The sequence below is a fragment of the Cajanus cajan genome, chromosome 9, assembly GCF_000230855.2.
Source record: "Cajanus cajan strain Asha chromosome 9, NIPB_CcT2T_4, whole genome shotgun sequence".
Lineage (NCBI taxonomy): Eukaryota > Viridiplantae > Streptophyta > Magnoliopsida > Fabales > Fabaceae > Cajanus > Cajanus cajan.
In genome coordinates, this window is record NC_138525.1 from 23352923 (window position 1) to 23364013 (window position 11091).

Genomic DNA, 11091 nt, shown 5'->3' on the forward strand with positions numbered 1-11091 from the left:
TCTATTTCATCAGCCGAGTCCTCCAAGACACCGAGAAACGATATCAGACGATTGAAAAGCTTGCACTGGCACTCGTCACCGCAGCCCGGCGTCTCCGACCTTACTTTCAGAGTCACCAGGTTATAGTCAAGACCGACTACCCAATCAAGAAAATCCTGAGAAAGCTAGAGCTCGCCGGGCAGATGATAGCGTGGTCGGTCGAATTGTCTGATTTCAACATCTAGTATGAAAGTCACGGCGCTTTGAAAGCTCAATGCTTAGCTGACTTCGTGGCCGAACTGACGCCAACCTCGGTCGAGGAACCACAGGTATGGACTTTGTATGTTGATGGGTCCTCAAACTCTAAAGGTGGTGGGGGCAGGTATCATCCTGGAAGGGCCGAACCAAGTCACCTTGGAACAATCTCTCAAGTTCGGTTTCAAAGTGACGAACAACCAAGCAGAGTACGAAGCACTTCTCGCAGGGCTAAGGTTAGCCCACGATCTCGGAGCACGGAGAGTGAGTTGCAACAGCGACTCAAAACTCATGGTAGAACAGCTCAGCGGCACATACCAGGCCAAAGATGTTCTTCTACAGCGATATTTCCACATGGCATCACATCAGATCTCGTCCTTCGACGAGTTCACTATACAGCATGTACCGCGAGAGCAAAATTCCAGAGTCGACCTCCTATCAAAGCTCGCCAATACCAAATGCCCTGGACAACATCGGACCATTATCTAAGAAACCTTGCATTCACCCAGCTTGGACGACAAGGTCGTCAACACCAGCGACAGCGAAGAACAAGGGTGGATGACAGGTATTTGGAACTACTTGAAGGCAGGAATTCTACCCGAGGATAAAGATGAAGCTCGGAAGATGAGGGGAAGGTCGGCTAAGTTCGTAATTGTCGGAGACGAACTGTTCAAGCGTGGAATCTCCACCCCTTTGCTCAAATGCTTGACTGCACCGCAAGCCGCTTATGTCATCGAGGAGATCCATCGAGGTATATGCGGAATGCATTCCAGAGCACGCTCGATGGCAGCTAGGGTACTCCGGGCAGGGTACTACTGGCCCACCTTGAATTCGGATTGCCAAGTCTACGTGCAAAAATGCAAAGAGTGCCAGCAGTTCAGCAACGCGCATCGACAGCCACCCAAAGCGCTCCACCAGATGATATCCCCATGGCCTTTCGCACAGTGGGGAATGGACATCCTAGGACTGTTCTCCCCCTGCGTGAAAGGTCAGCTCAAATTCCTCTTGGTGGCAATCGAATACTTCACCAAGTGGATCGAAGCATGCCCACTCGCCAAGATCACCACTGAGAATATACGAAAGTTCACCTGGAAGAGCATCATATGCAGGTTCGGAATTCCACATTCCCTTGTCACCGATAAGGCCGACAATTCATCGCACAAAGCTTTGAAGACTTCCTTCGAGAACTTGGAATTAAGAACCTCCCGACCTCGGTGGAACATCCGCAAACTAATGGCCAAGCCAAAGCTGCAAACAAAGTGGTACTCCGAGAGCTCAAGAAGCGGCTAGGAAACGCCAAGGGACAATGGGCTGACGAACTCCCCAGCATCCTCTAGGCATACCATTGCACCCCCCAGTCAACAATGCAGGAAACACCTTACAGGCTGACTTATGGAATTGACGCCATGATCCCAGTGGAAGTCGGGGAGACATCTCACCGACGTCAGGTCTTCAACAGCGAGCAAAATGCTCAAGAAATAGCAGCTGACCTTGACTTGATAGACGAGCTCAGAGACAAAGCTCGGATTCATGAAGAAGCCTGCAAACTCCGAGCTTCTAGAAGATACAATACGCGAGTACGACCTTGCTTTTTCCGAGTTGGTGACCTGGTATGGCGACTATTAGGCGAAGCACGGAGAGACACATCAGACGGCAAGCTTGCACCCACCTGGGGTGGCCCATTCCGAGTTGTAGAAGACTTGGAGAACGGGGCATACCGACTGGAATAACTCATCGGAAAACCCATCCCGCAAACTTGGAATGTCACGCATCTTAAGTTTTATTTCAGTTAAATTTGTATGAATGAGTTGTGCACTCTTTTCCCGCCTCAGTCTTTTGTCCCAAAAAATAGAAAAAATGGGTTTTGGCTGAGAGGGTTTTTAACGAGGCACACATAACATCAATAAAATAACTCATTCTTTCCCATTCATATCTTCTTAATTCTGCATCATTTCACCATAAGATACTTTATGCTAAACCAAGGTCGAGTTCGAACCTTGGTACGATTTATTTCACTCTAACCAGAGGTCGAGTTCGAACCTTATTATGAATTATCTTACCTTCCGCCGAGGTCGAATTCGAACCTCAACAAGGAAGCACCAGAGGTCGAGTTCGAACCTTATTACGAATTATCTTACCTTCCGCCGAGGTCGAGTTCGAACCTTAACAAGGAAGCACCAGAGGTCGAGTTCGAACCTTATTACGAATTATCTTACCTTCCGCCGAGGTCGAGTTCAAACCTTAACAAGGAAGCACCAGAGGTCGAGTTCAAACCTTATTACGAATTATCTTACCTTTCGCCGAGGTCGAAGTTCGAACCTTAAAAAGGAAACCCAACCCGAGGTCAAATACGAATCTCGACACACATTATTTTTATCTCACATAGAGGTCGAGTTTGAATCTCGATCCGAACCGCTCTATCTCGCCAAGGGTCGAGTTCGAACCTCAATACGAATTATTTACGTCAGGCCAAGTTTGAGCCCCGGAAAAGCACAAAAAACACAAGTGCATAAGCAGAAGGTCAAATAGAACCACTGAAAACGCGAGGATAAAATCTCGAAAGAAAAAATATTATATACACCACAATGTTTGCAAAGTTCAACACTTGAATCCAAAGAAAAAATCAAGCAGAACAAAATAAACTAAACTATTACAAAACCGGCCTAGGTAGAGGCATTTTCGCTCGAGCTATCCTGGAGGTCGTCCTCTTTCACCAGCTTCCCGAAGCGCACCTCTTTCTCCACATGCATGGCAGAGAGGTCGACCCCCGACGCAAGTAGCCTTGCCTGGGGAGCTGCCTTGAGGAATCCCCTCTTGTGCTCGAACAGGACAGCTCGCTCAGTTCCCTCGAGCTTCTTCTCCAACTCTACCTTCTTCGTAGCCATCTTCGAGAGGTCCACCCTGAGTGCGGCGACCTCCTCTTCTTTCCCACCGAGAAGAACCTCGTCACAAAGACGCTTCTTAGCCGCCACCACGAGATCAACCTTTAGGGAAGTTACCTCATCTTCTAAGGCACGCACCCGGCCTTGGAAAGAATTGGCGAGCTCCTGCAGCTCACTCACTTGGGCAGCGTGAGTCTCATTGGACCTCAGAGCAATCTCTAAGGACTTCTGAACTCTCTCCAGCTCCCTCCTGGTGGCTTGAAGCTCGGCCTCATTCTGCAGCTTAGCATCCCCGAGAGCGCCTGCCAAGGCCCGGTTCTCCTCCTTCAAGGCCTTGTTCTCTTCCCTCAAAGGCTGGACTCGTCCCTTCAGCTTCGCCAGGTCCTCCTGTTGCTTAGACCACTTATGCTTCTAGTGGTCCACGATGGCCATAGTCCTCTACAGGAAGACCTCAGCAGAATCAAGGCCTTCCACTAGCCCGACCGTCTCGATCATGGCTTGATCAGCCAAACTCAGCGACTCCTTGGAGAAGAACTTCTCTAAGGTCACCCCCGCGCTCCACAGAGAATCTATGTCCTCCGAAGCACTCACATGATCCAGCCGCGCCCGAGAACGATCCTTCCCGAAGCGATCGGCGAGGTATTGGCTTCTGGGGGGCCCCTTCGACGAGCCAGACGGCGGCGCCGAGGTCGCGGGAGTAGGTGTCGGGACCCCGAAGCTCGGCCCCTTTCCGCGGGCCTCGGCAGAAGCAGAGGCAGGCGCCTCCTGCTCAACCACGGGGGCACCCGCCCCTGGTACCTCCGAACCCGAAGCCACCTGGACCCCGGCAACATTCCCTGCCTGCAAAAGACAAAACTTTATTCTTAAGACAAAACTCAAGAAAAAGGGAGCATAGAAGATAAACCAAAAAGCAAGGCACCCACCTTAGTGGCCTGGGCAACCTGCTCGGCGGCCTGAGCTACCTCCTCGACAGTCGCTTGGGGAGCTCCCTCGGGTGGAGAACTCCCAGTAAGGTCGACCGCATCGGCGTCAGCAGCCTTGGAGGTCACCTCCTCAGCATCTCGAGGGGCAGAGGTCCCCCCGACCTCTTCCTCTCCCCTCTTTCTTTTTCTTTGGGTCTCTAAGGGGGCCACCTCCTCCTCTTGAGGCTCGGGGACCTTAATCTCGGCGACATTGTAGCGCAATTTCAACTCGCGCCACTTGTTTTTTCCTATTATACCTGCAAGTACAACAATCAGATACGTCAGTAAAAGCAAAAATTCCCAAGCCCTTAACAGCCAAAAAGACAAGATACTCACTCTCTAGGCCCCTCTCCTTGTACACCGAGTTAACAAGCGACAAAACGAGCTTGCAGTCTAAGGGACGAGGGAGCGCCTCTAGGTCAGCAATGGCAGCAGCCTCCAAGGCTGTCAACTGAAGGTTTCCCGACCCGTGAAACCTGGCTGGTGCTTGCCGCCAATAAAGAGGGAACCTCGGCAGCCCGCCAAAGTAAAATACCCCATCTTCCAGCGGGTTCACATCCACGAGCCGAAGCCGGAAAAACTCTTGCTTGAAATTTTTGTAAGACTGGGAGTAGAGAGAAAATAATCCCCTAGCCTTACTGTCGTTCAAAGAAGCCCAACCATAAGGGGGTACACCCATCTTCAGTTGGTAAAAATGAAGAAAGACAGGGAGAGATACCTCTATCCCTAGGGTCGAGCATAGAACCTGAAAGGCCCTCAAAAAACCCCAACTGTTGGGGTGCAACTGGCAAGGAGCCGAGTTGACAAAATTTAAAAAATCACATTCAAATTGGGTAAAGGGAAGGCGTACGCCTAAATCCCTGAAAAAGCATTGGTACATATAAAAGAAAGGAGGGTTAGAGGGACCCCCCATATAGACGCGCTCATCGGGCTGGTACGGTTCCTGATAGACCATGGGCCAAGGGCCCAGTGACCAGAGCTATGGCTAGGAGGATACAAGAAGAGTTGGAACTTGAGAAGACTAATGGGCTTATCAGGCCCAAGGTAATCTTCACTTGGAATGCTCTATCATGAAGAGAAGGCCTAGTTCTACTTGTATATATTGTATAGTTTTCAAATAGTCTCTTGTATAGGTTATTTTGCCTTTGTATTTGTGAGGCACTTTACTTGCTTTCTCCTAGTGTTTGTATATTGTTTTTAAGGTAGGTTACTTGGAGAGTTTAACTCCATTTAACCTCCCTAGTTGATATTTTCATTTTGTATTTTTTCAGTAGGGAAAAGGGGGTACATTTAGCAAAGCTTGGGGTGTGACAAGTAATTGGGCCAGAACTGGGCCTAGGCAAAATTTTACATATTGGACTCATTTTGCTCCTAATTTTTCATAGATTTGATTTAGCTAGGTCTCATCATCATATGATGAACCTAACTAAACCAAATCAAACATTTTTGAATTAATTCAAGGAGCAAATATGAACCAAGGCCGCCTAGCTCTCCTACTTGTTCTTTGGCCGAAATTCACTTGTTACTCTTCAAGGTTTGAAGCTTGCCTTGCAAGCTTCTAAACCTTGGAAGGTTAAGGCAACCTTACCATGGTTCTTAAGTGAACCATGGTCAAGGTTGGCTTCTCCTACAAGCTTCCTAAACCGTGGGGGTTAAAGCTTACCCTACCATGGTTCCTAGTGAACCATGGTTTAGGATAGCTTCTCCTACAAGCTACCTTTCCCTATAAATTCCTAAACACTACATTTGTAATCACTTTTGACATTTAGAGAAATAAAATTCTGATTTCTCTCTCAAGAGTCTCTCATAGAAACCGTGGAGAATTTCCTACTCTAAGGATTCTCTAAAGTTCTTCAAAACCTTAGTCTAGGTTCCTCAAGCTTCTACCTCCAAGAGAAGTAACCGAACCTCCTTCTAAGGCATCACCTCCATTGAAGATTTCTTCAAGGAGATTTCAGGATTCAATCCAAGGTCTACCTCAAGAGATTCGGTCCTAAGCATGGAGCAAAGTGGAGGAACAACAATCTCCTCACCTAGTTCCATCATTTTTGGTATCAGAGCCTAGTGCTCTTGAGGTTTTGTTTCCAAACTTCTTCTAATTGAATCCGTCATGTATCTTCATTTTCTATGTCTCAAATTGTGTTTGCTGAATGGATCTAAGTCTAATACATATTTTGATAGATCCTATATGTTTCATATGAACTAATTGATTCATGTTTGCTTGTTCCTTATTCTTGAATCAATTTGTGTTGTGCGCCTAGGTTCATGTACTTGTGCTTTTGATTTTTGCTTGAGTCTTCTCCATTCCTATAACATGAGTCCGTGATTGGACATTGATAATGTTTAGTGTATATTTTGTTTTTGAATCATATGTTTTGTCTAGAGTCATGTGTAGTCCTTTGAATGTCATTGATTCCTAGACTAGCTTGTTTTGACCTAGTTTTTGTGTTGTGTTGATTGAGTCCGAATTTTGTGTGTTTTTTCTTATTAAATCTGAACCTTACTATATGAGCTTTTGATTTACATGTTTGAGTTCTTAATTTGCTATTAGTTCTAGCAAATTTCTTAGAGTTAGGTTTCTATTATGTCTTGTTAAAAGTTGTCAAAAAAAAAATTGTTAAACACTTCTCCTATTAGGTTTCCTTGTGTCTTGTGTTGTGGCTGAAACTTATTGAAATTTTTTGGACCTTAAAACAGAACCAAAACAGAGGTGTGAGTGTCCTAATTGCTTGAGAAAAACAAAGAAACAAAGTGCTTAAAATTTGACCTAAAAAATACTACAAAATAGTGAAGCACTAGTGAAAACATACTTGTGAACACCTCTTGTTTTGTGTCATAATTTTGCTGCAGTTTTTCTATATTGAAACCGAGACATATAAGTGCTTAAAAGGCATTGAAACTCCTGAACATACAATGAAAAATAAGAGAAAAATATTTTGCTAAAAAGAAAAGAAAGAAAAAGCCAAAAGGAGTGAAAATTTTTGCTTAAATTGCTCTCGGTTTTGATGAATTTTTGCTTACATTTTTAGTTGGTTCAGCCACCTATTTGTGTCTTGTTTTTGTTCATAATCTTAGCTTTTAATTTTGTAATCCATTCTAGTGCCTTTCCTAGGTTACTCTTGTGTGTACTAGCTTCCAAATTTGCCTTAATTTTTGCTTGTCAATTTGTGGAACTCTTTCTAGTCTTGTCTCATTTTCTTCTACCACTTGGTGTAGCCATTCTAAATTTTTCATTTTCAGTTTTAGCACTAATATTCAGTCTTGAAGGTGGTTGAGTGCTTCTTGAAAGGTGTAGGAGGCCAAGGCAAAGGACATCCACTTGAAGGCTTTGGTGGTTGCTTAGGGAATTTGTTCTCTCTTGGTGGCTAGACTCTTGGAAACACCTAGAAGTGACTAACATCAAAGTTGCTTCTAAAGAGAGGAGTGAAACACCTTGTGAGGCTGCAATTGGTGGCTGATTTGGAGCAAGAAGAAGTTATACCATTTGTAAAAAACAAATTTGTGAAAATTAGAGACTAATTTAGTGACGGAATTTTTGGTTCCAAAACTAGTTTTCCTCACAAAATCCGTTGCTAAATTTGTTTCTAAATTAGTGGCAATTTGTTTTCTTTGAAATTAAAGTGCAGCCACTAAATTCATTTGATTGTGAATTTACATTTCATTTGGAGTGTGAATTTGCATTTCATTTGAAGAAAATTTGAATTTCATTTTCTTGTAATTTTTAATTTCCAAATTTTTTGTACAAGGCCTTTATTAAGGAGTGTCTTGGAGTGCCTTTGGTGTATCTCCATCTCTCCTTAAGAACTCTTAATAGCTAATCACATGTAGTACTTGTGAGAGTGGTCCTTGAAGGTCTTTGGTACCTTTCAAGCTCTCACTTAGGTTTACTTGCTTTCAACGTCTAGTTTATGTTTTCTTGTCTTTAAGTTTTCAAGCAATTTATGTTTTAAGCAATTTATGTTTTCAGTCATTTAAGTTTTCAAGCAATTTATGTTTTCATGCTCTTTATGTTTTCAAGCATTTTATAAATTGTACACATAGGCACTTGCTTGTTATTTTCTTTAGAAAAGTTCTTTGTGAAAATTGTTTTGTGCAAGACAAAAGTACAAGGGGGTTTAGAGATTTTTACTTGAAGAGGCTTGGTTATTAAGTGGCTCTTTAGTAGCTCACCTCCCTCCAAAGTTCAATTTGTACTCTTAGACCTCTAAGTGCCAAGTCTAAAGCACTCCAAAACCTTATTTTCATAAAAACTATTTTTGTGTGAAAAATATCTCTTGAATTAAAATGTCTCAAGATTCCTCCCATAGTGAAAGTGATGGCTCTCCAAAAAGTCTTTCTTACATTACTAAAGAGCTCAAATCACTTAAACTATGGAAAAAGCAAGAGTCCATTCAAAGAGAGAAGGAAAGAATTGAAAGAGAATGACAACTTGCTTATCTTGAGGAAGAGTTGAGAATTTTAAGACAAGAGGAGGAAAAATTGAAAGAAGATATGAAGAAACATAAGAAAAAGAGTAGGAGCTCACATTCCCAATACACATCCCCTAATGAAAGCATGAATCAAGGGGATCACTACCAACATACTCCTAGGAGAACTACTAGGCCAAGGGAAGTCAAGGTTGACCTCCCACAATTCTTTGGCAAAGATGATGTGGAGTCTTATTTAGATTGGGAAATGAAGGTTGAGCAACTCTTTGCTTGCCATAGGGTAAGTGAAGAGAGGAAAGTACCTTTGGCTGCCCTTAGCTTCCAAGGGCATGCCATGTATTGGTGGACAGCCCTAGAGAGAGAGAGACGCCTCCACAATGATCCTCCAATTCAATATTGGAATGATCTTAAAAGTGCAATGAGGAGGAGGCACATTCCCACCTACTATGGGAGGGAGCTTATGAATAAGCTCCAAAGGCTCCAACAAAGAGACATGTCTGTAGAACAGTACAGGCAACAAATGGAGCTATTAATGATGAGGGCTTGTATTAGGGAAGAGGAAGCTACTACTGTAGCTAGATTTTTGAGTGGTCTTAATTTAGAAATAAGAGACCAAGTGGAGCTACTACCCTACAGGGACCTAAATGACTTGGTCCAACTTTGTGTAAGGGTAGAACAACAAAGAATGAGGAAATCTTACAAAAATAGCTCCAACTCTTCATTTCTAAAGAAAGATTCCAAGAAGGAGGGAAAAACTTTTGAAAAGAAGAAAACTTTTGAACCCTCCAAAAATATAGCCACAAAAAAAGATAAGGGAAAGGGAAAGGACACTACACACACTAGTTCTAGGACTAGTGATATTAAGTGCTTTAAATGTTTAGGAAGAGGCCACATTGCCTCCCAATGCCCCACAAAGAAGGTAATGATCATGAGGGGGCATGACATTTATAGTAGCCAAGATGAGGCTACTACTTCCTCTAGTAATAGTGAGGAAGAAGCAAGTGATCAAGAGAAAGGTGTAGAGTCTACTTTTCCTTATGAAGGGGAGCTCTTAATGCTTAGGAGACTCCTCAACAACCAACCTAGTGATACTCTATCACAAAGGGAGAACATATTTCATACTAGATGCAAAGTTTCAAACAGTGCATGTTCTCTCATTGTTGATAGTGGCTCATGGTGCAATTGTTGTAGCACTAGGCTGGTTGAGAAGTTGGGCTTAACTACTAGTCCCCATCCTAAACCTTATCAACTTCATTGGATTAATGAGGATGGTGACTTGGCAGTTGACCAACAAGTAAAGGTCAAGCTTTCTATTGGTAATTATGAAGATGAGGTGCTATGTGATGTAATACCAATGGAAGCTTGTCACATCTTATTAGGAAGGCCATGGCAATTTGATAAGAAAACCATGCACAATGGCCTTACTAACGAGATTACCTTTACTCATAAGGAAAGAAAATTTGTGCTTCATCCTCTTTCTCCTCAACAGGTGGCTGAGGATCAAGCACAAATGAAACTCAAAAGAAATAGTGAAAAGAGATTTAAAAAAAAAAAGAAGAAAAGAGTAAAAAAAAAAAAGTCTGTGAAACTTAAGGATAGAGAGGAATCTAGGGAGAAAGGAGTTCCCTCCCTAGAAGTTGTTAATCAAGAGAATGAAATTTTCAAACAAACCCTCTTGATTCAACAACCCTCCTATATCCTTCTCTGTAAAGGAACTCTTTCTTGCACTGCCACATCTAGTGGACACGAGACTTTACCTAAGGGGGTAAAAACACTTTTAAAAGAATTTGATGATCTATTTCCTCCCGAGGGTCCAATGGGCCTTCCTCCTTCTAGAGGAATAGAACATCAAATTGATTTGGTGCCTGGGGCTAGCCTACCTAATAGGCCTGCCCATAAGACCAACCCCCAAGAAACTAAAGAAATAGAGTCTCAGGTCCAAGAGTTGTTGGAGAAGGGCTGGGTTCGAAAGAGCTTAAGTCCTTGTGCTGTTCCAGAGTTGTTGGTTCCAAAGAAAGATGGCAAGTGGAGAATGTGTTGTGATAGTAGAGCCATCAACAACATCACTGTGAAGTATAGACACCCCATCCCTAGGCTTGATGACATGTTAGATGAGCTTTATGGAGCCATCATATTTTCTAAAGTTGATCTTAAAAGCGGATACAATCAAATTAGAATCAAAGAAGGAGATGAATGGAAAACCGCTTTCAAGACCAAGTTTGGATTATATGAGTGGTTAGTGATGCCCTTTGGGCTCACCAATGCTCCTAGTACATTCATGCGTCTCATGAATCATGTCCTTAGGGATTGTATAGGTAGATTTGTTGTAGTTTATTTTGATGACATCCTCATATATAGTAGGAGCCTAAGTGATCACATAGGACACTTAAGGCAAGTTTTTGATATTCTTAGGAAAAATCAACTTTTTGGAAATTTAGAAAAATGTACCTTTTGTGTAGATAGTGTAGTTTTTCTAGGATTTATAATTAGTAAAAAAGGGGTTCATGTGGACCCCGAGAAAATCAAGGCCATCCAAGAATGGCCCACTCCTAAAAGTGTTGGAGATATTAGGAGCTTCCATGGTTT

General features: G+C 43.2%; 1 protein-coding gene across 1 annotated transcript; it reads left to right on the forward strand.

The window, feature by feature from the left end:
• The first annotated feature begins 327 nt into the window (after nt 1-327).
• On the forward strand, nt 328-723 carry LOC145952023 (uncharacterized). Its single transcript, XM_083064243.1, has one exon. It carries the CDS (start codon nt 328-330, stop codon nt 721-723), a length of 396 nt encoding a protein of 131 aa, XP_082920369.1.
• Nucleotides 724-11091: the final 10368 nt, after the last annotated feature.

What these genes read in the sequence shown, in the direction of transcription:
- LOC145952023 (XM_083064243.1), top strand. Translation starts at nt 328, where the DNA reads ATGGGTCCTCAAACTCTAAAGGTGGTGGGGGCAGGTATCATCCTGGAA.